Genomic DNA, 27837 nt, shown 5'->3' with positions numbered 1-27837 from the left:
TCTTTGAGTTTATTGAATTTATTAATTTTCTCTTTTCGATTCTTGTTCAAATCTAATAATGAAAATAAATCACGCTTCTTATTATCATATTGATTTATTTGGTATACATATTTAGTTTTATAATTAAAAAATAAATTAATAGTTCCATTAAACTATTAATTTAAAAAAATATATTTTCTGTCGATTTGAAATGCAGCAGGTTGCAGTGTGATTTATAAATTACTAGCTATTGCTCGAGACTCCGTCCGCGTGGAATTAAGAAAAAAGTGAGTAGTCTATGTGTTCTTCCAGACTATCCTCTACATCATACATCCTGTACCAAATTTCACCGAAATCCGTTCAGCTGTTTAGGCCATAAACTCTAACAAACATCCATCCATCCATCTAAACTTACGCATTTATAATATTAGTCATTCTATCTTACTTACAAATGCAAAAGTTTAGATAGATGTATTTTTGTCAGAAAGTATCTCCTAAATTCGATGACATTTGGAATAAATGTAGAGCATAGTTTGGAAGAACACATGTTTTTTTTTAATTCAAAGCGGATAGATTTACCAGCGAAAACTATAAGTAAAAAAAGGTAACCATGAATTCCTTTGTAAAATATTTTTGTCTCTGTCTATTCTATTAGAAACAATCCATACCACAATTATGCAGACACCTTTTTTGACTTATTACTTCGAGTTTTTGAAGTGCGTCAATGAAGTTGTAGAAAAAAATACTGTTTAACGACGCAGGCGACTGCGCCTTATATAGGATATAGAACCCGCACCACCGTGGCTCAGTTAACGCTACGCAGGCCCAACGAATGCGCATCTCACGGACGTGGTACTAACGAAGTGTTACGATACTGTGCGCTGTAGTGTTGTGATTTCGGAAAAACGGTGCGTCCTAAGGTATGTTTAATTTTAAACAAATAATAAATTAAAAATGTAAATAAAAACTGTTACTAAATTTAATATAATTTTTAAATTAATTAACGGTTGTTGACGAAATATTAAATTCAGTGATTTAATTTTTATTTATTTATTAATTAATTTAATTTATTTTAATACTTGTTTAAAAATGATTAATTAGTAATTCCTAAAATAAATTTACTTTAAAATTAACGTTATCAGAAATATTTTAAACTTTTGAGGTATTTGATAATTCATATACTTTTCAAATTTTTTTGCATTGGAATATTTTAAATTATTTTATTTAATTATCACCAAGTATTGATTTTCATTAATCATAATAATAATATAAATACAGGTTAAGCGTAATTTTGTGTACTTAAACATTAATTTATTTTACTATCTATGTTTAACATAAGCGACTAGTAATAAACCTTAACAATATCGAATAATAAGGTACTCATGTTTTACAAATTTATTTTTACAAAAGAAATGGGTATTTATCGTACTTGTTTACACAAACTAAATTGTGTCGTAATTAATAAATAATAATTAAGTAATTACTGTTTAAACTTTCGCCAAACATTATCACAAACGAATTAGAGGCGGCTTTAATTACGTACGACCTTCCAGTGACGGTACCGATTAGTTTCTGACCCTTCGGGGGTCCATCCAGAGTCCAGGGTGTGCTACGTTGCGAATTGAAACGATTTGATAGCTTCTTAACTAGCAAGTTCTGACTTCACAAACCAACATAACCATAGCAACCTATTCTATGTAACAATCAAAGAGTATCAAAAACCATAAAATCTGTCACAAATTAAAAAGCTTACTCGTATTATCAAAGTATATTCTACGTAACACTGCCGCCCTCCTAGAGGCATTTTATCCCGAAATGTCTGCAAGCACTGCAGAGATCTCTTAGCTGAGTTTTAGTCGTTAGTAGTTTTAGTAATTAAGAAATTTTGGTAGTTGTGACACCTATAAATAAATACTGCGTTCATTATTTTTGTAATTTGAAAACTATAAGATGTCAGAGTAACAAAAATCTTAATATTTCTTTAATGGTAATTAAACGACTGTACAGTCAAATAGAAAATGACAGAAGTTTTAAAGTCTACACGACTGTACCATAATAAGTGCGTGCAGCAGACCATTGACTAAAATATCGCACAACTGTTTAGTTTCGCTTCGATTCCTTAGCTTATATGGAGGTACATTACTCGATTTTTAGTTGTGCAACTAAACAGTTGAATTTTCTGCGAAACAATCGACAATATCACATCACAAAGTAACTACAATTTTGTGTCAAAGATAGGATCTACAAACAGCTAATTTAAGTTCCTTTCTCTTTACCACCCTTTTATTATAAAGAGAGGTTGGGGAAGTGAATTTGACGGTGGATGAGATGCATAGGAAGGGGAAATGTCCTCTTCATGTGCGTCTCCTCCCCCGTCGTATAATGGTAGGCAACGCATCTGCAATTGCGGATGTCTATGAGCAGCGGTCGCTTCGCCATTTTGGCGGTTTCAGGTGGCCGCTTGCTCGTTTGCCACCTTATGTTATAAAAAAAAGCTATAACCATATATCTTTGTATAAAGTATGGGGTATGTTAGATGGATGATTCTTAAGTTGGAATAATCTTAAAAAATGAGAGTTGGCTTCTTGCCATGTCACGACTCGGTGATACATTGGCTAAAGATAAAAAAACAATTGAATTTTACTGTCATTTAGCTGTAGCATATAAAGCCATAGCATATAAAGACGTATTTTAGATTAAGCTACTAACAAACGTTTACACTTATAATTTACTTACTGTTGCTCGCGACTTCGCCCGCGTGAAATCAAAAAATATAGCCTATGATACTAAGTGATAACGTAGCTTTAATGGTGAAAGAACTTTTGAAATTGATCCAGTAGTTTTTGAGTTATTACAATACATAAAAAAATACAAATCTTTCTTCTTCATAATATTAATTAGTGGTTTTTTGATTATAATACAGCTATTATTAGTAATTCTATTTCCCCTTTTCAACTTGAACGTAGCTGTTAGAATCAAATATCGTACTAGCGTTCATAATGCCAGTGGCTGGCATGCAAGTGTGCGAGCTTGTAATCCCGGTCTTTTACATACCTTGAACCGCGTCAAACTCGTATGAAAGTAACAGTATAATATCATAATATTGATTAACTGATTGTACACAGTTTAATATGCAAGAAATTAAATAAATATTATTTTAGAGAGACCGTTATGTATGGCAAACAATTTAAGTTTCATCTTTATACCGACGAATTTCAACATAATTCCATTAATAGTTAAATTGATTTTCGAATAAACAACTGTAGAAGTCTTAGAAGTCGTATGAATGAATGATTTTACAAACGCAAAAAGTGTTTACACAAAAAGAAACGTTATTATTATTAATAATACGAATTAATTGAAAATACCAATTAATCAATTATTATTAATAATGCCTAAAATGGTGTCCAGAAATCACGTATTTTGATAGCGTAAAATTTTTTGTAAAATAATTTTCAACTCAATGGCACAGATTAAAAATAATAATAACATTTAAAATGTCTGTATCAAGATTTTATGTCATTTATTTAATAAAAATTTTTTTTACGATTTACAATTATGACGTCACAGTATGGCGGGCATTTTGTACATATTATTTGAAACGCATTTATTAAGACCATCCTTTATTATGTTCTTCGTTTATTCCTCTTGACTAACAAATTGGTTACCATTATTTAGGGTCGTGTAGGATATTTATCTTTTAAAATATATTACATTCAAACATTTTCATCACATTGGTAATGTATAGGTAACAATAATTTAATATGAAAAATATTATTTTAGTTAGTAAATGAATAACTTTATCGGTCTGGCATTGAAGTAAGAAAAACGATAAAATAACAATCGTTAATATATTATCTATGCATCTCCGCTAAAAAATACGATTTTCGTACATATTCTATCAACCGTAGAAACTCATTAACGCTTACTAGAATCCTGTATGTTGTTAAAAGTTTATTGTGCAAATTAAACTAAACATAACTTAATACTTCAAGTTCGTTCTATGGAAGATTCCAGTCACTTAACACATCCATATTCATATATCTTACCAATACGATAAAACACTGGTGATTTTTAAAATTGGCAAGAAGTATAACTGTTAACTATTCATGTTTTTTTCTATATTTGCAAAGAATGTACCTGACAATAAAATAATAATATACGATTAGTTCAAACCTTTTCAGTATTATTTCTTACTAATATTGTAATTGGGAAAGTTTAGATTGATGGATGTTTGTTAGAGTTTGTAGCCTAAACGGCTGATCGGATTTCGATGAAATTTGGTATAGATATAGAGCATAGCCTGGAAGAATACATAGACTATTTACTTTGTTTTTTTTTTTTAATTATCCGCGAATGGAGTCGTGGGTGAAATTTATTAAAATTGTAAATCGTTAACGATAGAATTTCATTCTCATCTCGTTAATTACTTAAGATGTATATATTTAATTTATAACATAATCAAATTAACATTGTCAATTATTATTTAATTTAGATTTTTAATCTTCATTTACTAAAGCCTTTCTTACACAAAGTAACATGAATCTTTGGGACTAACATTCTACAACTGGCGTTGTGAGTATCGCATAGCGCGCACTATACACAGCGATGAATCGTTGACGCTAGTCGTCTACTCTGTCTATATAAATATATGACATTTCAATGAGATTAAAATCGTCAGATTTCAAAAAAATTACATCGCCTTGTGTATAAAAGGTCCTAATTATCAAGCTATAGATATATTTTAACATAAATAAACGTGTATTATCGGATATTGTGTAATCAAATGTCGACATTATACGTGCGATAGTTTTCAAATAGATTAATCTTCACACCAAAAGGTTTAAGATTAAGTAATATATAGTTTTTTACCTAAATGTATATAAAGAACTAAAATTAGCTTTTAAAATGCAATTAATTAGCTTTTTGTCTATCAATTCTTATTATAATTTGTTACGGTAGTATGACGAATTAAATCGATACCTTTTCTCATGTCCTTGATAGTTCATTGACTTCTAGATTTAATTTTGTGTCATGTTTTATAAGTAAGGAATGCTAAAACATCTAGGTTTATTTCTGAAACCCTTTTGGCAGGATCAAGTAAAGTTAAGACTTGTCGGAAGTTAAAGTAAAATTCAGGTCACTTCACCCGAGTGAGTTTTAGATTAGGTTATTATACATTTGAATCACAATCAATGCAGCCTAAACATTAAGTTTAAGAATTATGTAAGCCTCGAGCGCCTCGATCACAGTCAATGTCATTGCAGGTAAAGCAAGGTCCGTATCGATTTGCATCTACTTGTGAATAAAACAGCTAAATTCGTTCTGGACACTACAATTTATACAGTTAGCAAAATTGGTTTGTCATCAGCAGTAGCCATTATCTGACCACTGTTGGACATAGGCCTTCCCCAATACCTTTAACATAATGCTGACCTCTGCCATTCGCCGTTGTTGTATGTGATATAAATAACCAGATTTCGCGAAGAGGTATTGCTATACTGATAACGAAAAACGAATAAAAATGTCTTTGTCAGTGTATTTCATAAAACCTTTTTTGTAGCGTCGAAAAATTTATCTTTATAAGATTTTCCACACTTAGTTGTGATTCACAAAGTTCCAAGGATGATAGATTCTCGCGAATCTCTGTGATAAATGATAGACAAACATATCTACAAAACTACACTATTTGTTCGTAGATGACTACATAAATATTTGACAGTTTTAGCTCCACTTGTATTAGCGAAAAAATAAGATAAAAACACAGGCCTAATTTAAAAAGTTTGCATTTTATTGAAAAATAATTGTTCCCGTCGGCTCCATCCGCATGAAATTATAATAACTTTATTTCATTGTTTACATTTTTTTGTCAAATTCTCAATTGCAAATGTCAAAATTACCGTTTCTATAACCTTGCTTCCTTAATGTTGGCAGCTTACAGTTTGTGATCCTTTTCCCGCATGAGGGTTTTTCCAATTTATTTACCCGCTAAGTTTAATAGCGTGAAAATATATAGCCTAAAGCGTGTAGTAAGTGTAGAGCTTTTTATTGAAGAAAGAATTATTCAAAAATATGATGTGATTGCTGACATCCTACGCCATAAAGTAGTGTGTGTTTACGCTTTATTATATTAGTATAGAGATAGGTAATATACTAGTAATACAAATTAAAATGTGGTTCTTTTATATTATCACCTATTTTTGTAATTAAAAAATCGTAGACGAGCACTCTAACCTCAAAACATTTTTCAAAAACATAAAAAATAAAACATAAATATTTATTTTGCAGTCAACATTCGGAACTAAGCGAGAACCATTGTTTTAATGTGTGTGAAAAACCAATACCTTAGGTTTTCCTTACTGTTTATTTCTCCGTCGAGTTCAAGATCACATATTATTTACTAAATACTAGTTGGGTTTTAAACAAGGAAAGTTTTTTAAACATATGTGACATTGTCAGCGACCTTTATCGATTAGTCATCAGACGTGTCTAGGACCGTTGTTTTGATTTACTTCCTTCCGTTTTAGTTTTTATGTTGGACATAATTTAGATGGCAGTTTTATTACCAAATACGAAAATTCCTAACTTCCGCAGTAATATATCTAGACAAAATGTCAGATTTTTATGCTAACGACACTAAGCTCATGTTATGAATTATGAATAGAACAATTTTACTTCTGCTGTACAAATAGTTGTCAAAGTAAAATGTCGCATTATAAATCTATTTATTTTCTATCAAGATCAATAAACGCAAATATAGCCTACGGGTATTTGTTCGATTTGGCCTATAACTTCACCTTGAGTACGGAACATGGAAAATTTTCAATTTTTAGCATATAAACATGCTGATATTATTTCCTTCCGTTTGTAAATTATATTTTCTACGAAACGATATATTCATAACTATTTAAGAAGCGCAAAATGCTTACGAATTGATTGATTTGCATGAATAAGATGTGGAATAGTGATGTGCCACGCACGACCGTGGAATTTGTGAACGAACATTTTTATCGTAACTTGAACGCGAAATGGATTACGGTTTTTGAATTTTAATTTACCAAGAGATTTAACAGATAGCAGATATGTAGCTTTGTACAGAAAAACTACAACTACAAAAGAAGCAAAATGATTCTTATTTTTACGCCGAGTAATACTTGTATAATTGTCGAAGGTTTTAAGCTAGCTATTGTAAGATATGGAAAAAATAATTAAATAAAAATTAGTAACTGCAATAACGTATATTTAATAATCTGATGTTCCTTCAAATATATTGAAGCTGTCATTTTTTTATACGAGTCGTAAGGCATCAATGTCGATTTAGCATCGATAATTATTTATAAGTCTATTGTATCGGCACATCACTCAGACAGATCGGACAAATTAAATTATCTCTTAATAGTTTTATTCATTTATATTCACGTACAGGAAATTCGTTAAAAACAAACCGCAATTTAATAAAATTAAATGCCTTTTGTAACTAAAATAAATTCATTATAAACAATTATGTCATAGGACTCAATAGGCCTTGGATTCAGTTTTATATTGTTGGCTCTGCTTACATACTAACATACTAAAAGCTGTACAAGCAAGCAAACTAATAAATTAACTCAAACACTACTGTAATAGTTATCTAAACAGATTTGGTGACGTCAGAGTATAATAAAGTCTAACGGCCAAATATTGAAACGAACAACACTTCGGTTTGTAATCGCCGCTTACAATGTGATAGAATTCATTTGAAAGGAATTTGTAGTTTAAGCGTGGATTTACAATTCAAGACGCTTACATATTTAAATATCGTTTCAGTATTCACGAAAAGTCGGTGATTGCAAAAATATGCTTAATTTAACACTGTTTCATCATTAAATTTGTAATTTCAGGGTTGAATTTGGATTCATAATTGTGTTTATATTTACGAATTGTACAATTTTTGTACAAATATTGGTAAATTGGACTACATCTATATTTACTGTCTTTATCTTTTGTTAATATTAATTTTACTAATACTATAAATGCGAAAGTTTGTTAGAGTTTGTAGCCTAAACAGCTGAATGGTTCTCGAAAAAATTTGGCATAGACAAAGAAGACAGTCCGGAAGAATGCATAGACTACTCCCTTTTGTTTTTTTTAATCCATGCTGATGGTGTCGCGGCCGAAAGCTAGTACTTTATATAGCTCTTCAATTATTTTACGATATTTATGTACTGCGAATAGTAAAGAGGCTCGATTTTTTTTCGCAAGTGATTTAGCGGCAAAAACAATTGAAATTCTGCACGTCGTTTCTTAAGCGAGTATCATTTACAAGCTTCGCTTAGTGTATTTTAATACAGGTTTCCGCTGTTTTTGCTTCAGTTCTAATACGCCGATGATATTACTTGTTAGAAAAAATGTCAAATTCGAAAATAATTGACTGTCAGCCATTTGAGCCGGTTTGACGCGTTTGAAAATGTGAATATACAAATATGTGTATAAAAAATATGCTTATGAAGAAATACGAGCTAATGTTTTTTACTACAAAATTTGGACTTTTTAGATTTAAATTGGTACTTTTCCATGTTTATGATATAATCGTCTGTTTCCATTGAAAATGTGTACAGAAAATCATATTGCTGTCTTTATTCCAACAAAGCGAATGAGCGATATAGTTGTTTATACAGTCAGCTACACAGCTTCACAAACTTGTATACGCTTTCGGTTTCAAAAACACTTATACTTGTAAATAGTTGACATTTGTTTAGGCAGTGGAAGACCACGGTAAACTTATAAAGACGTCTCTCTCTGTAACTCTGACGTACGATAACTGGTTTGTTTTTTTTTTTCATTAATTTAATTGACATATTTAGACCAATTTATATACCAATTATGTCAATCCAAATTTAAATATTATAAACCACATTAATATGCAAAATGCTCAATACTGACAACACTTAAATTTATAACCTCAAAACTTTTTTTTACAGATTTCTATCATTATATCTAGCGTTTAAATCAAAACTAAATATTTGTAACATTTGCTTATACTCAGTTTATTCCTAAGTTTGACTTTATACCGCGTTTATTTGTAAGTGAGACATAGTTGTCTGACAAGTTGGCTTATAAGTCAAACTAAATCATGCAAGCACACTAGCGCCGCCCATCGTATTGAAGAGACTTCGTATTGTAGCTGTTTTCAAGTTATTTTTCTGTATGCCATTTTTTATGACAGTGCCTTATTGTTTCAGATATGATTAGGTTATTTTAAATAATTCTTTTAAAACTCATTTGTTCAGATATAATTAACAGTTACTATTCTTTTATGTAACTAAGTAAATGCGATTGTCGATTACCACGTGCGAACTTAATAATGAAACTAACAACTTTGTACTTTATAAGTATAAAGTTATCTGTGTTTCATAAAGTAAATTACTGATAATTATTGTGTGATATATTAAATCACTGCACTCAAAGATCAAACGAGATAATTAGAACTTAGCCTGCATCCACGTGTGTGAACTAAAACCATGTTATTATCTCTGTCTCCTCTAAGTGAATGAGCAGGACAGCAATATGTGTTATACAAATTGTCACCTTGTTACACTTATAGTCAAACAAAAATATTTGATCCTGTAAAAGAGGCCCATATCATGGTTAATTGTGTCAGAAAATATGTAAAAGGCACAGAAGACAGGAAAAAGAAAATAATATGACAACACAGTACGATAAGCACTGATCTCTAATAATGGATAGGTTGTTTAGTAATGACAGCTTTTCGTTCCATCTTAAACTAAATGACGTTAGTGACAGTTCTATCTCTATCATTTCGCATCCACACCATCGTTAGCAACGATGACATCAAATAGACACGTTACTTTGTAGCCTGTCTATTTGTAGAGGTCATTGACGTAAGTTTTGAAAACTTTTTGACATAAGGACGGTAGTATGCATAATTTAGTTGAGTTACTTAAATTACTTTGTACAGATAACTGTATAATAGAATCTACAGTTTGGTTTTAAATCTAAGGCTATATAAAAAAAATCAATTTAGCCGAACTATACCCATTCTACTCATATACCGACAAACGCAATTAACATAAATATGGTAAGTATTACTTCAAACACGTAAACAGCAGTTATTTTATAATGCGAAGACAATTAGCGAAATCTAAAATGATTTGATAGCGTTATTTGCGTCACAACTATCAAACTCAGACCACGCCTCTTTTTGTAGAGTTCCAGTGTACAAATTCTGTACAAATATATTGCTGTTTCTTTCTTATTTGAGTATTAAAGAGGGACGGGAAATAGTCATAGTAAACGCTGACGTTTGTTGCACGCTACATGATTTATAGGTTATTTTATCTACCACTTTTATAAACACATTAGTTATATATAAATATATTTCATAGAATGCATTAATATAATCTGTAATCGATAGTTTTCCTGTCATGATTTATGCTATGTAAAATAATTTCATAAATTATTACAAATTACTTTTTAAAATAAATTTGTAGAAAATAAATTAAACAAGAACTAATAAATTATGGATTTTAATAGTAATCATGAATAACTTGAACTTGAATATTAAGTTATAATAACGCCTATAAGCTGTAACTTAGTTATACAAGTTTAATAACCAAATAATTCAGAGGAACGCGTTGCTTAAAATGTCACATTTTACTGTGATCGAAAAAAACAAGTTAATATTTAATGTATGGAGTCGCTTAACTACATTATTCTTACAGAAGCTTGCTAATTAGATACGTCTTTGAAGAAAAAATAATTTACATATTCACAGATTATAAATATAAAATAACCGTAGATGTCTATTGCGTCAACAATATACCATACTTCATCAAACATCGTATGTTTTTACTGGATTCAAAAAAGGAAATTAATTTCGACACATAATTGAAAAAACTACAATCTTAGTAATATCATAATTGCGAAAGTTTAGTTGCATAGATCTTTGTTATAGTTTGTAGCCTAAACTGCTGATCGGATCTCGATGAAATTTGGCATAGATGTAGAGGATAGAAAAACATATAGGCTACTTACTTTTGATTTTTTAATTCCACGTGGAAAAGCGAGTATGTCATGTTTTAAGATTTGTATTAGTTACATTTTGAGTCAATTATTTTTAGTTTTAACATAATTTTCGTTTCAGATAAATGAAAGATGGTGGTGGGAGCGAAGAAGACGTTACAGCAGGTGCCGAGCAAGGGCCGGATCTCTATTATGAAGATACAGAACTTCACTGTACAGAAGAGACGTAAGAACTTCTTTACCTTCTTCTAAACAATCCATAGAGCACATACAATCCATTACGATTAAATTAAAATCGAGAATATCTCAAGTACAGTCGCGAAATCTAGCGGTGTTCCATCTCAAAAGCGACAGCCCTTTAAACTTTTTTCAAAAGAACGCAGCATTTAAATGTCAGTGCCACATGACTAACTGCGTGCATCCAATTCGTTCTTTGCGTAACACACATAATTGGTTAATTGTAAGAAGCGGAGTTTGCCTTGCAAGGAATAAGGCAATATTTCTGTAAGTGAAATACCGCGGATTGCCGTAACTGTACGTCCAACGAGAAGCGATGTCAAAAGTGAGAGAGAGACATTACCACATGTATAAGATAGAATGAGATAGATTGTCATCTTCACTGTCGTTTTTAAGTTAAACGACTTTCCGTATTGCTTCTAGATAGATGTACTATAGTAAAATGAATATTAAAATACTTAAATATCTAGTAATATTTATGTTTTGTTGCAGAGTCTGTGATCAAAGTAGTATATGGAACATTGCTGGCTATATTAGCAATGGTTTCTGTTATTATCGACCCAGTTAAGATTTTTACAAATTGGGTAAGTATTAAAAACTATATCTGGTTTTACTTATATTTATAAACCCAATATCTATGTTATTATAGACGCAAAATTATTTTATAGGACCGTACTAATACCATAATTTTCAAACCAATATTACTTATAAACAATAATAAAATCGTTATACGGAAGTTGTATTAGCTATAAATCAATATTGCGTAACATATTTTAACTACGACAGTCTTTAAAACCGTCTCTCGATAATCGTTTTACGTAATTTACTGCATTACGCAGAGTCAATTAAAGGTTAATTAAGTTATTCGCTTAGTGTACGTTTGTTATATACGAAAGACTGGCAAAGGATTTGCAGATCCTCTCGTAATTGACTAATTAATTTAGGGGTACTTATACAAGTTTTGTTAACAATGTTACTAAGTTCTATACTCGTTTGGATTACGAGTTAATATATTTTGCCATGTCATTAAATTATTTGCATACCAGTCTAACTTATCTACCAAATCTAACTTATTTGCGCTTAATGTTGTTAATTATCTAATTATTTCGATTGTTAGACGATAGTTTAAAAAGTCATTATTTGAAGTTAACATTGAGATTAGAGCTGAATTTATTTAAATTTGTTTAACTAACGCCTAAAGAGATATGTAAGATGTTGAAGCTTGCAACTAAATTGCTTTAAAAGATAAAACATCAAACGAATGATGTTTTTGTTATACAATTTTTATTTTAACATAAATCAAATCGACACTTTCAACAAGTTATAAATCTAAGTTAAGCGCGTTGATGTCTATTCTATTGATGCTGTTTGATAAATTGTGTTTCCATTGTTGAAACATATAACTATCTCTCTCTAACTTTAAATAGAACAGACACAAATATATTTTATTACAAGTATCCTGACTATGGAATTTCACGACTAAAAATCAAGTAAGATTCAACATAAAAAATGTTAGTAAAAATGTAACTTGTTATTCTGTTAATTAGCATAAAGTTATTTATTATCAAGTTCACGCGTCATCGGCATCGTTCAACTTAAACATAGTAACTAAAATGTATGTTGGTCTTGATGTTATCTCGCCGTTTAAATGGTCAATTAATTCGGCAACATTTGCGTGAACATGAATGACTAGTCTTCTCTTATTTAATTTGCAAGTCACTATTCATAAGTATATAGGTCATTAAATTAAATAATCTGAACTTATATAACTACAAAAGCTATTGAACAAATAGACCAATATACAGCCAGATACCATACAAATCAACTCGATGGCTGGCAATTCTTAACGGCGACACTTTCTGCTTCGTAAAGTCGCGTTGTGGAATGGTCTGTTTCGGCGGTATTTCCAAACTGCCACAGCTGGCAACACATGTGTATTTCCTCTGGTATTGCTGAAGTTTATGGTCATCTCTTATAAAAATATGGTTAATGTGGCGTGGTGTAAAATTTTGTATCCTTTGACACACAAGCATGAGTCAGTTATCCGTTTGAAGGCAATGCGTTTACACTATACAATAGTATTGTTGAAAAAACATATTTTAGTTAAAGTTGACAGCATACTACATCAATCTTTCCTAAGGTTATTTACCATAGATATCGGGAAATACCATAAACCAAACGATGTCACTTCCAACTAACTAATTCTTCAATGTTTTTTTTGATATTCTTGTACTTAAATTCGGGGAATTTTTTTTTTAATCTTCATTATGTAGACGAACAGGAAACTGTATATTCAGCCAGTTAACGCACAAATCATGCCAGTGTTATTAGTAAAGTAAATATTGCATGAAGTTCAAACACATTCAATGTTGAAGACAATTGTTAGTTATGTCTTATAATTGCTTCAAAACAATAGATATCCTTGCTTTTTATGCCTAGACTGTCATAACAATTCTTAAAAGCTGTATTAAATTTTATATATATTCTTGGAAATTTAGCAGTTAAAATAAAGATTAAATATCACAGCTTCACAATAACTTATTATATTCGATTTTAATTTATGCTTTTCTGTAAAATACATTTAAATGCGATTTAAAAATCCATACTTTTTTAAAGTATTTATTTTAATAATTTCATTTACTCACTAATTATTACAACTATTGTAACTAGCGACATCTAGTCTTTTTCAAACACAATTACAATTAATTTCATAAGACCAGATAGATTAAATTCTTTACATATTTAAAGACTGGCTGATGAATACAAGGTTTTTTTTAAATCATGTTCTCTAGAATTTCCGCTTCATTTTAATATAACAATTGATTGAATATAATTATAAAAGCTTAAATAATTTCTCACCGTACAACTCTCGTGACCCTGACCTACTCGTGCGTTCACTGACCTCTACACGTGGTCAATACGAATTAACCAATACTTCTTATAAATGCAATACATTACCATTTTACCTGCTATTTTTGGAACGTATGATTCAATTAATCAAATTAAGCCGTCAATGAACATCATACAAATTATTCAAACGTTTTTTGGAGTGTAGAATGACTTGAATAAAATTATTTTTTATCAGTATAACAAAGTTATTTCAATAAATTAAAAGCAAAGATAAAGTTATTAATTACTTTGAGTATCTCATTTGGTATTTATAGTTAAACGCTTTGCGCCTTTGTTGTTTATTTGTTTGTAAACCTTGTAACTTAGCGATAACTTAATTATTTACCGAGGTTATCGACCTTTGCCTTTATTGTTTTTATTTAATATTTACTATGCAGCTTTAAGTTGTTTTGCTGTGTTAGAATTGTACACGATGAATTGAAATTAATGAATACTAGGTGTAGCACGCGGTTTTATCGCAGAATAACAAAAGACTCCCGTACACATAAACTATACTAAAAATGTCCCAAGACTGCTTGTTCGTTTGTCACCTTTTGATCACTCACCAAATATGATTTTTTTTTAATATTCCATATAGACACTCCGATATTATAAAATTCAGATAGAGGCAAAAGTTGTGATGGATGTATGTTGTTTTGTAACGTGTCTGACTTGATCAGGGTGGAATTTGGAATATTTATAGATAGGCTTGTAGTGCATAGGATATTAACTATAGTTTTTTTAAATTTCGAATGTCAAGGGCGACACCGAGTTGAAAAATCAGATTACTCAAGGTTCTAAAATTAGTTTTCTCATGAAACATAAAAAATACAAATTGGTATAATGCAACTAATAATAACTATGGCACATAACATGTTATTATTTTAATCCGTAATAACTGGTACCTTGATATAAATGTACAATGTTTTTTGAATGTTCATGTACGAACACGCAAATTTTATATTAACGTAACTTTAAAAAAACACGATTTATGAAGCGAACTGCTGTCATAATCATTATCTCACAATAAACAATTTAAATACATAAACAGAAGTTGTTGGTAATTCCAAATCGTGTAGATAACATAGAATTTCTTGTATAAACACGCTCGTATCTTAAAGGGGTAAGCAGAGTATGGATTACTATTTGTTCATTTACCACATATGTATTCGTACATCTGGTAATCTTTTCTTTAATATAAATGCGAAAGTTTAGATGGATGTTTGTAGCCTAAATACTAAACGGATCTCTGAAATTTGGCATAGATGTAGAATATAATATTCTGGATAACACATAGATTACTTATTTTTTTAATTACACACGGACGGAGTACGGGAAAAAGCTACTATATAATTTTACTATATTATTCTCTTGCAGTACTTGGATATACAAGAAGGCAAGTTTATCTTCAAGATGTGGGAGAACCCTACGTACCAGTTATTCTCAGAAGTTTATGTCTTCAACTATACGAATGTCGACCAGTACGTAAAAGGAATTGATAAGACAATGAAGTTACAAGAGATCGGACCATTTAAATTTCAGTAAGTTTTTATCTTAGATCTGTTTATAGTCTGTATAAAAGTCAAGTACGCGGCTGTGGTCGCGCAAAATTTTTAAGAAGAGGCGGAGTTTTAATCGCAAGGAAGAGGAAATTTTCTACACCGCAAATTTCCGCGATTGTACTTTAACATCGAAATCAAGTTCGAAAGTTATTATTCTAGCGTTTTACTATGTTGTTAGCGGTACTATTCATTTAAAATCCATTACTTTAGAATATACTAGATGTATTTTTTGTACTCAACAATTACTTCCGGGCGTGACCTCTACCAATTGCGTACATTTCGCAAGAAGCATTCGTCAAAACAATAGATTGTCAAGTTTTTGTCCAAAAATTGAAGATAAATTATGAATATTCAAAAACGTTTTACGTTATTACCGTATTAAGATATTGTTTTATGACTAACTAAATATTATAGTACTCAAGTATATACGTTATTATTTCTTATTAATGCGGAGTTTATGTATTGTGATATATTTTTTTTGGTACTTGAATACCATGAAAGTCAACTTTAAAAATTACAAATAAATAAATGATCGGGAATAAAAATCAAAAAAGTACATGCTTCTATATTTATATATTATTATAATAATCGAAATTAAAGTATATCTCGTTTTCTTAATGTACTACAGTTTACATAGTTTGTTTATCAATACAATATTATTAAGAAACATTAGTATATAGTATAACTTATCGATGTAATTGTCCTAATTACATAGTTCCTTATTAGAGGTTATCATTACTCGTATAATATTCTAATTAAAAAGTTAAGAGCAGGTCATTCACCTTGTAAACATACATTTCAATATGTTACGACATAAGACTGCAATCACCGCACTGATTTATTGAAATATTGCTTAGTGGTAGAGTTCGTAGGGGTTCCATATAACAGTACTACATACTAATAAATTACGGTTTTGATAATCTGAAATGCACATCTTCTTCTTCTATCTTCGCCTTTTCCCACTTATTTGGGGTCGGCCTTCCTTGTACTAACTCTCCAGACAGCACGAATCTTAGAGGCTTATTCGTCGAGTTTTATTTCCTTCATATTAATCTGAACTGCGCATGCATTAGAGTTTTAGTACAAGTTAGAGTTATATACAAGACGTGTTTTTTTATTAATATTGTGTGTTTTTTCCAGAGAGTTCCGAACAAACAGGAACTTGACGGTAGACCACGAGGCAGGCGTGATGCGAATGAGACCCAACATCGACCTGGAGTTTTTGCAGCACGAGTCAGTCGCACACTACAAAGATGTACACGTGACTATGCCTAACATAGCACTTATTGTGAGTAGCAGTTTTATAATTAAACAAGGCAGTTTTATAACTGCCCATATCTGATAACGGTTGAAGTTTCAGCTACTTGTACACATTAGTAACACATTTAAGTTAGCAAATATGTTGCCTAGTTTTAATGTAGTTTTCAAATGTATTTTTATAGTTAGTAAAGAAAATATTTGTTACAAAGAATTTACAAACTAATAGGACCGCCAAAAGTAATGTTTTTAAATAACTAAGTTGATAATGAAATTAAAATATATCATGAAAATTATCTGACTTGTGTAGTTTTATTAAACTGTTTGTGGTAAACAGGAACATAATAAAAGTAGGACTTCAAACCAGTCCATGAACCGCATAGATAAAGATATATGCCATATCTTGCTCGAATATTCTTATCTTATGTTAAGAAAAGTTTCAATACCCTTATCAATAATGTAATAGAAACCTGTTTTATTATCTCTACGTAATTTCCGTAACTTTGAGACATTCATAATTTTTTAAATGTTTATAAATAACTAGCTGTTCCCGTGCGACTTCATTCGCATGAAATTACATTTGTCAAATTATCAATAGCAAATATCAAAATGACATGACATGACAAACCTTAGATATCTTTCTTTCTTGATGTTGGCAGCAACTTATGGTCTTTTTCCCACGTTAGGATTTTATGCAAAACATTTACCCCCTAAGTTTAATCGCATGGAAATATATAGCCTAAAGTGTGACTTAAGTGTAGGGCTTTTTATTTAAAAAAATTCAAAAACATGCTGTAATTGCTGAGATCTTAGGCGACAAAGAAGTGTTTGTTTACGCTTTATTATAATAGTATAGATAGAAACAATATTTTAAAACCGTTGCGTATATCTACAAGTAAAGAAACTGTCTCTCTTATTATATTTGTAAACACTGACATATTCTTTAATATTGAGCGCCAATTGGTTAGGGGTACGGACTACCGATCTTGCGGTCGTGGGTTCCAATCCCACCATTCGAGGATTATCGTGAACCACATCCTAGCACAAGCCTACAGCTTAGTTGGATTGGTTAAAGGAAGTATTAGTACATTAACAAAAATCTACTAATATTTCTTTAAAAAAATGTTTTAGGTCTTTTGCCTGCGATTATATCTGGGTATTTAAAAAAAATATTAAGTAGCCAATGTGTTCTAGATTATGTTCATTACCTAACATCTTGATCTTCTGGAGATACATTTTAACAAACTTTTTCATTAATAGTTATAGTTAATTTGGATGTTTCCGTAATATAAACCCGGTCACCGAGTTCTTAGTTAAATTGTTTCATGTTGGGATCATGACACAGCATACAAAACAAACTGATAACTGTTATAAATAGAAATGTTACAGGAATATGATAATTAGGAATTGTATACTTTGTCTAGGAAAAGTATAGAATTTCGAAGCTGTTTTGGCAATTTTTTAAAGATTATTAAATACTCGCATATCCTGGTAATGACATATTTCCTAGAAATTGTAGCGAATTCCAAAATCGCAATAAGCAAGGTCTTTTTTTTTGCATAGCGCTGCCCTCTCGTTCCCCCTAACATGTTTTTGGGAAAGGGACGTTGGGTGCGGGTAGAACTCCTTATTTCGTTATTTTAAGTTTTTTGTCAAAATCAATAAGCACGGTTTGAAAACAATGTTATCTATGAATAAAATTGTTAAATAGCATTTATAGGTTCTCAATAATTCCAAGCAATTTTAGGAGTTATTGCCTAGGAATTGTGTACAATGACAGATTTCATACATTTACGTCAACAGAGACATAAAGATAAAAGTTAATATATTATTCGGTATAAGACTTGAGATAGGTTATGTACTAAGTTTTTTATTTTAACTTCTAAAATCTATACTAATATTATAAAGAGGAAAGAGTTGTATTTTCGTATGTATTAAAATAACTCAAAAACTACTTGGCCGATTTTAATAATTCTTTTTCCATTAGAAAGGTAATTTATCTGTGAGTTGCATAGGTTATACTTTTTATTTCACGCGATCGAAGTCGCGAGTAACAGCTAGTTATATACTCGTACAATATAGAATTAAAGATTGATTGATATATGATTTTGTTTATTTCAAAAGCTAGCAAATGACACCTAACCTTAACTTTTAAATATAATTAACTACGCATTTCATACAACTAAAGAGTTAATATTAACATCAAATGAAATATAATAACTAATAGGAAATTCCAAATTTATTAATAACTAGCTGTTCTCATGCGACTTCATCCGTATAAAACTATAAAAAATTCATTTTATTATTCACATTTGTCGAATTATAAATTGCAAATGTAAAAATGACATGACATGATGTCAAACCATGGCAACCATGCTTCCTTGATGTTAGCAACACCTTATGGTCTCTTTCCCACATCAGGGTTTTAATCCAAAATACTTAACCCTAAGTTTAACGGTGTGAAAACATATAGCCTTAAGCGTGACGTAAGTGTAGGGCTTTTTATTAAAAAGACAATAATTCAAAAACATGCTGTAATTGCTGACATCTTAGGCAATAAAGAAGTGTGTGTTTACGCTTTAGTATATTAGTATAGATATACCTTCAGTATAATGAAGTGTTTAAAATGCATTATGATTTGACCTTTTAACAATTAAATATGAAAATATCCTTCATATGTCTGCATTCTCTAAGCACACATCAAACCTCGATAAACTAACCTTGTTCATATGATTAAATATATTTCGTGATTGTATAGCCCTTAAGCTATTAATATTGTTTGGTACAAAAATTAAAATTGTTAATACATGCCTACTGGTTTATTTAAAGACTAGCTTTCGTCCGTGACTCCGTCCGCGTGGTATTAAAAAAAACAATACCAAGTAGCCTATGTGTTCTTCCAGACAATCTGTTACATCTATGCCAAATTTCATTGAGATCCGTTCAGCAGTTAGGCTACAAACTCTAACAAACAACATCGTACTAATTTAATAAATGCGAAAGTTTAGATGGATGGATGGATGGATAGATGGATGTTTTTTAGAGTTTGTAACCTAAACGGCTGAACAGATTTCGTCGAAATTTGGAATAGATGTAGAAGATACTCTGGAAGATCTCATAGACTACTCACTTTTGTTTTTTTTTAATTCCACGCGGACGGAGTCGCGGCCGAAAGCTAGTTTATAATATTAATATGATTAACAATTCTGTTACATCGTTTCAGATTCAACTTGTATGAATTTAAATTATTTAACTGCATGCGGTAGGAAGAATGCATTAGCAAGGGTTTATGTTAAGTAATGAGGAGACAAAATCTTGTATGTAGAATCATTAAATCGTTCTTCTATTACTAAGAACGAGGGCACACCTTTGATTAAATTGTCGCGCCACGGTTGTGCGATTGTCGATTGCTTCGCAGACAAGTCAACTGTTTAGTTTCATAACTAAAAATCAAGTAGTGTGCGAACCTCCATATAAGTTCATAGGAATCAAAGCGAGACTAAACAGCTGTCCGATTCTTAATTCAAAGGTTTACGCTCTTATAGTGTTAATATATCCCACGTGAAGCAATTTTTAGTGTTGTTAGAATGTTTTTCCTCCGATCTGTTTGTCATTCAATATATGATACGGATTGCTCAAGATCATTGCTGACGCCTGACGCTAACGTAACACATCGTGCTCGGATTTCCACACGGATTTAAGTACAACCTTTCCATTGATTAACAACCAAGGTCCACAGATTGCCATAGTTTCGTAAAATACCACTTTGAACCTCGTGGCAGTCGCGCTGTCGCGGTTACAAGTCTTCTGCACGAGAACTATAACTTACTGGCTTGTAATTCTTGTCGTCACAAGATACCAATCCTCCCTGCACGCCTTCTTTGCACATTGGCGCAACGGGCAATATGCTGGCGCTATATTTTATTTCGTGACAGCTACTTGTATGTAACTTGAGACAAAGATCAAGGGAGGTAAAACTTTACATACACGTCCCTTCTCATACGATCTTGTTGACAATCTACTAGCCCAATGCTATACGTATAAGCATCGCACGTGACAGATGCTGGAAGCCCAGCTACTGGCGTGTGTTTTCCGTTAACTTATTATAATTTTAATCAGTTTAATCTTGTTAGTGTAATCAACATAAGTTCTCAAGAGACAAGTGACATATTCGCAATCTCGATAAATTAAACGTCTTGACAGAACACATAAATCTTTTTGTCATACCAATGATACCAAATATTTTTATGTTCAACACATGCCACCATTAAAAATGTAAATAGGACTGTTTTTATGAAGAGATTTTTATCTCGATTTTAAGTTATGCATAATAGTTTAAATAATAAAAGATAAATATGAAAGTTTGGATGGTTCAGATATCTCCAGAATGGCTTTTAAAATCTCAGTGAAAGGCATAGACGTAGAACATAGTCTGGAAAATCACATAGGCATTTGTGATCCCGGTTCTCCATATATTTGTACGGTTCCTGTGGGATACGTTTGCTTCACTTATTTACTCGGTAACTTCACAAAGGTAAAATATAGGAAAAAATATTGAACATATTCTCAAATATTCCTTATTCTATATAGTAACCGTATAAGGTCACTGACTTTTTCCCGCGATTTCGTTTGTAAAGTTGAAACTTTAGAACGGCTGAATCCATCTAGATGAAATATAGAACACAGGAAGTTTGAAAATTTCTTTTAATCAGTATTTATTTGTTTTATTTATTTAATTAAAGCCACTCAGCACATGTGCTGATCTTCCGTGGCCATTGAAAATAGATGGCACTAACTAATACATTTTGTAGGTACACAATGTTTTATACATTATAACAAACTCATTTTCCAATACAAAATACATTTTCACAATATAATTTTGACATATGCAATTGAGAATTTGACACATGTAAACAACAAAATAATATTTTAGCGCGCATTGGCAGAAATCACAAGTTAAATACATACAGGGTATGATTTTATGTTTTATGTGCTGGATTTTTGTGTAGAAAGTAAAAGTGTTGTACAAGTGTTGTACAGTAATGGACAAAGTCGCTAGCATCAGCTAGTATATGTGTTAATAGTATAAAATAAAATTATTTTATTGATTCTCAGCTCAACATAAGATGGTGCCTTACGTCTATTGTAGTTCTAATTTGAATAATGTATTTGTTCATTGAATAAATTTATTTTATTGACTACCAATAGATTAAAAAGGAGTTGATTTAAATTTTTTTGCTGTCTTATTTGGGGGTCGAGGTCGTTTACGTAGAAATCAATTTAAACTTCCTAGTCTTAGAGAAATACCAGATTAATTAGAATGTTACGATATAAATTAACTACCTAATTCTGAAATAAATATTTACAAGAAAAACGTCATTCCCCAAAGAGTAGTAACCTTGGTCATTATGGAAGAACGAAAATAAATAACAATGAAAACTGAATTCAAATAATCATTTATTCTAGTTTTGTTTCTTATTTCAATTTATGAATTATGTGTAACCAAACAATTTTAACATTACCTGTAAAATAGTATAGCCTCAAGCCCAGATAGTCACTTATCTCTACAGATATGAACAGATACCTTTGTAATGACAGTTCATTCTGATTTCTATCTCTATCCATTACTCAAATCCTCACTTACCGCAAACCAGGCACAAACAAAACACGACTTAAAACTTGGTGGAGACGTTGATTTGTGAAATGTTTTGTGTTTTGTAGGCTATCAGCACACTAATGGCGGACAGACTGGGGTACTTCGCCAATGCGGGAGCTTACTACTCGATAGCAGCACTCGGTTCCACTCTCTTCAGGAATATGACAGCCGAGGAACTTCTCTGGGGGTATACAGATCCAATCGTATCCATTGCTAATAAATTGCTACCGGGATGGATTGATTTTCAGAAGATAGGAATCTTAGATCGTGTATGTATATGTTCTTTTGTTATATATTTTAAATAAGGATAATCGATCTCGAGGTCAAAAACTTGGTGCGCTAATCGCACATAGAATTGGATAAAGTCCTTAATTTAAAAACAGTAATGTACTTATTAGCTAGCTAAAGGATAGGATGGCGTTATGAATATATTCTCATTAATATTCGTGATAAACCCCTGCGATGATAAATGTCTGAACATTACGTAACATGTTTCCTAACACAGGAAATGAATTTAATTCGTACTTCGAGATTTACCGAGGACACGGTTTTCGGAAGTAAATGTAATTAATGTATCTGATAAAACATACACAAAAGATAGCAATTTTATACTTATCTTTTTTGTTGTAGCTTTAAATAGATATTTTCTTAATGTTGTTTGGTTTTTTCTAAAAGTTGCCTTGAAAACAACGTATGAATTATTCAAAATAAATGCCAAAAAATATTGCCTTTAGTTCAAACTATGTACCTAACTTTATCAATGCCGTCTGCATAAATTTATCCAGAATCTTACGTCTTATACTATTATAATAAGTACTTATAGCTATAAATATTATTTACAGTTCTACGCGAAACGCCCAGACACAGCTGAAGTGGAGATCGGCGATGAATCAAGAAAATTCTCCTTAAACACCTGGAACGAGTCCCCAGGTCTAGCGGAACAGGGTTACACTGATTTTAATACCAGGTTGGTAGTTTGTGTATACGAATGCCCAACTTTCAACATTGGACAACACATAGACATAAAAACAACACGACTAGAGCCATTATAGTGATTAGAGACATGAGTGTTATTATTGTTTACGAGGAATGCTAAATTTATTTTAAATTTTTAGCATCTCTTTCCCATATTTTTATGTATAACAAATTCGAAATATATCCTAAAATTATTATAAATAAATTATTAATTTATTTTTGTAAATATAATTAACTAGCTTTACTATTTTGTCTTCGCAAACGCAGAAAAACTTGATAAATATTGCCTACGTCACCTGGGGGTAGTGTATTCTAAGCAAACAAATAATCAAATATTTTGTTTTTTATAATGTTAGTATGTTTTTTTCAATTTATTTCAGCATCCCATGTAATCGTATCAGAGGTGCCTACGAGGGTCTGATGCTTCCCCCCAAGATATCGAAGGACGCAGTAATACCAATATTCAGGAAGCAGGCCTGCAGAATATATCCATTTTCCTTTGTAGATGAGATGAACGGAGAATATGGGTTCAATTTTTACAGGTGAGGTTCTTGTATGTTTGTTCGTTAGTTAGTTGTCTATCTTACTTCTGACTTAATATTATAAAAGCCAGTTTCTTTGAACGGATGTCCATGAAATTTGGCACAGATGTAGAGCATAGTCCGGAACACATAGGCTACTTACTGTTATTTTTTTATTCCGCGCAGACGTCGCGGGCAAAAGCTAGTCAATTTACTAACTGGGTACCTCGGAATGAGGTACCGAGTTAGTTATTTGTTTTTATCTTATTAATGCGATTAATAATGCATAGCTTTTTATAATTTTTAGATTCCAACTCCAAGAGTCGGCATTTAATAAAACTTCAGAATACGCCTGCAAATGTAGTAAAAATTGTCTCCCGGATGGCTTCGTAGACGTCAGCAATTGTTATTATGGTATGTTACGTTATCTATAATACTAGCTGTCCAACTATAAGAGCCTGTGCACACCTGAAACTAAAATATCGCACAACTGTTTAGTCTCGCTTTGATTCCTATGAGCTTATATGGAGGTGCGCACACTACTCGACTTTTAGTTGTAACAGACAATCGCACACAGTTGCATGTGAAAAGATGCGTATGTTAAGATGGATGTGTGGTGTGACAAGATTGGATAAAGTTAAGAATGTGTACATTAGAGGAAGTTTGAAAGTAGCGCCAGTGGTGGAGAAATTGAGAAGCAAAAGGTTAGCGTGGTATGGACATGTTATGCGACGAAATGATGGGGACATAAACCAGAAAGTGTTAAGATTGAATGTGGATGGCTACAAAGGAAGAGGAAGATCGAAGAAAGTATGGATGGATTGTGTGAAAGAGGATATGCTTAAGAAAGGAGTGGATTCAGATATGACGGCTGATAGAGATGTATGGAAGCAGCACATACTGTACCGGCCCTCCATAAGGGATAAGGGCAAGTGGATGATGAGACAATCGCACAACAGATGTGTGTAGGGTATTATTACGTACATAAATTGAAATTAATTCGATACGATTTTGTCCCAGGTTTCCCCATAGCGTTATCAAAGCCTCACTACGTGGCCGTCGATGAACAACAGAAGACGTACTTCGAAGGCATGAATCCTGAACCGGAAAAGTATTATTCACAACTTGACGTTGAACCGGTAATTTTTAAACTTTTAGTTACATTTTTTTCGATAAAATATCACTTAATTTCAAGAATTATTTTTGTAGTAGCTTTCGCCCGCGAATCTGTTCGCTTGGAAATAAAAATAAACAAAATTGAGTTGCCTAAGTGTTCTTCCAAAATATCCTCTACATGTAAGCTAAATGTCATCCAGATCCGTTCAGCAGTTTTGGTTACAAACTCTGAACATACATTTATCTAAAATTTAGCATTTATATAAATTAGAAGTAAGATAAATATGATGATATAAGTAAAATAACTTAAAAGCCCATGCTCTTTCCAGACAGTTGGAGTACCTCTGGCCCTCTCCATCAACGTTCAGATAAACGTGGCAGTCCGGACTTCTGCGGGGAATCCCATCACTAAACCTGTGAAGGACAAAGTCCTACCTATCATGAGGATATCATTGGTAAGCCTAGAAACATGATTTACATGACAAAGCGCTTATTCTGTAAGCTTAAATTAAACTTTAATCATTAACTACTCATTGTTATTATATTTCATTTGATTGTGTCATTTGTTTTAGTTTTCTTAGAATTTCAATTTACTAAGAAATAATACTATATTGTAAATTTATCTTCTTAGATGTCAGACAATAATGCGATGCGTCAGAAATTAACTCATCTTTCACGTTACTTATCTATAAATCGGGTTTTAACTATAAATATAAATTAAAGAAATAGTTACCTCTGTTTTAGAAATATCTGTGGGAATACACCTACTTGTCGAATAATTAAACGAATTTTAACGCTTCGCGACCACAGCTTACAATCGGACAGACGTAAAAATCTTAATCATGCTAATACTATAAATGCGAAAGTTTAGATGGATGTTTGTTAGAGTTTGTAGCCTAAACGGCTGAACGGATCTCGATGAAATTTGGTATAGATGTAGAGGATAGTCTCGAAGAACACATAGGCTACTCACTTTTGTATTTTTTAATTCCACGCGGACGGCGTCGCGGGCGAAAGCTAGTAGCATTTTAAGTTTAACCGCCTGAGCGTGGCCTTTTTATTTAAGATGCTGTTTTATTTTAAATGTCGTTTCTGTAATCGACCGTAAGTCTCTTGTGCAGTCGATGACTACTTTTATGATGATTGCACGATATTCTATCGAAAGTGGGAAGTGAATTAAATTCTTTGACTATGTCTAGTGAAGTGACAATGCTTAGGAACTCTGTAGTCTCGAAGGCTTGTTTAGTTCAAATTAATCGGTATTAATTGACCTTGCGTCTTGAATTAATCGTTTACAAATGATTTATTTCATGTCTATTTATAAAATTTGTTTCTTCTAATAGGCAAATTAGTTAACTATGATAACAGAAATGTATATAATTGGAAAATAAACAAAAAACAATATTTAGATATTGTTCATTTTACAATTTTTGTAATATCAGCAAACAAAAGGAAACCTTCAATTTTAATTTCTTACAAGGCAAATAAATTGCGTTTAAAGAATTTAGTTTTAGAATTAAAGCCATTGTCATTCTAACCTTGACCTTATTCATGACAATTAGACAAATGCAAATGCAATCTGAGATTAAATTTAAAATTGCATATTTAGGACCTGTCCCACCAAATTGTAAATTGTCTGATAACCATTCAACGTTTAAAATATGTGATGAAAATATCGGATTTTGTTCCCTTATCTGACAGTGACGTCATTTTTAAGCTATCTGAGGCTCTATTGGCCAGTAATGGGACAGACCCTTATTCTCTAATATATGTATCAACAATAATATTTAGATATGATCACGCCCATGACCTTGAAGTGCAAGAAAATATAACGGGAGTTTATAAAGCGCAAAGTTACGCGGAATACTTCGCCTTCTTCTAGATACTTCGAAAACTACTTCGTTCACTTCATCAATGATTTATGGCTTGTTTCCAAGCTATATTTAACCATTCGTTAGTTGTTGATTCGATAACATCTTGAAATGCGTTTCCTTTCTACGTAATATGAGTTTTACTCCGTGAAAACTTAGCTCAATTGAACACTAAGGAATCACTAGGAAATGATAAAATGTTAACTTCAGAAACCTATAAATAAAGTTTTTAATTCGTTTTTAAATTTAGTACGTATTCTCTTTCAGTATTGCAAAGAGGCACCTCCAGAAGTAATCCAATTATTACGTCTTCGTTTCGTCATCGCCCCACCAATAGTGCTCACAGTTCAACTACTTCTCTTCATCATTGGTACATTCTTCGCGATCCAAGGCGGGTACAGAATATGGAAGCCGAGATACAAATTGATCCAGCAACAAGAGAAACCTAAAGTAAGAAGGAAGAGTACTGAAAGACGTAGAAGCAGTATTATTTTAAACATGTCTGATAATTCTGCATTCAAAGACGATGATGATTTAGCTAAGGAGGCAGTCTCACTGCTAGCTATCACAGAAGAAGATGGGGATTTACCGGATTTACTTGTTGACTCCTGAATACAAGCTGTATGACGTCATTTTGTAATTTTACAATTTTAAAACTCGAATTATTTCAGCGTTTCTACTGATGTAAATGAAGTAACTGTTACTGCAGTTTCCTCCTTTTAAACAGCTGATTATTACGATCACTTTGTATA

At 31.6% G+C, this 27837-nt stretch overlaps 1 protein-coding gene across 1 annotated transcript; it reads left to right on the top strand.

The window, feature by feature from the left end:
- The first annotated feature begins 793 nt into the window (after window positions 1-793).
- On the top strand, window positions 794-27837 carry LOC106102677 (lysosome membrane protein 2). The gene is made up of 12 exons (XM_013282227.1): window positions 794-899; window positions 11123-11227; window positions 11731-11822; window positions 15505-15668; window positions 16830-16977; window positions 22668-22871; window positions 23445-23569; window positions 23958-24119; window positions 24406-24512; window positions 25119-25237; window positions 25544-25669; window positions 27353-27837. The coding sequence occupies exons 2-12, from the start codon at window positions 11134-11136 to the stop codon at window positions 27695-27697; spliced, it is 1686 nt and encodes a 561-aa protein (XP_013137681.1). The 5' UTR covers window positions 794-899; window positions 11123-11133; the 3' UTR covers window positions 27698-27837.

The sequence above is a fragment of the Papilio polytes genome, unplaced genomic scaffold (genome assembly GCF_000836215.1).
Source record: "Papilio polytes unplaced genomic scaffold, Ppol_1.0 DF823912.1, whole genome shotgun sequence".
Taxonomy (NCBI): domain Eukaryota; kingdom Metazoa; phylum Arthropoda; class Insecta; order Lepidoptera; family Papilionidae; genus Papilio; species Papilio polytes.
The sequence above is the reverse complement of the archived record's forward strand: the minus strand, read 5'-3'. Positions and strand labels throughout refer to the sequence as shown.

What these genes read in the sequence shown, in the direction of transcription:
- LOC106102677 (XM_013282227.1), top strand. Translation starts at nt 11,134, where the DNA reads ATGGTGGTGGGAGCGAAGAAGACGTTACAGCAGGTGCCGAGCAAGGGC. An exon ending in TGCCTAACATAGCACTTATT is followed by an intron (nt 16,978 to 22,667) that starts GTGAGTAGCAGT and finishes TGTGTTTTGTAG; the next exon opens with GCTATCAGCACACTAATGGC. An exon ending in TATGGGTTCAATTTTTACAG is followed by an intron (nt 24,120 to 24,405) that starts GTGAGGTTCTTG and finishes TATAATTTTTAG; the next exon opens with ATTCCAACTCCAAGAGTCGG.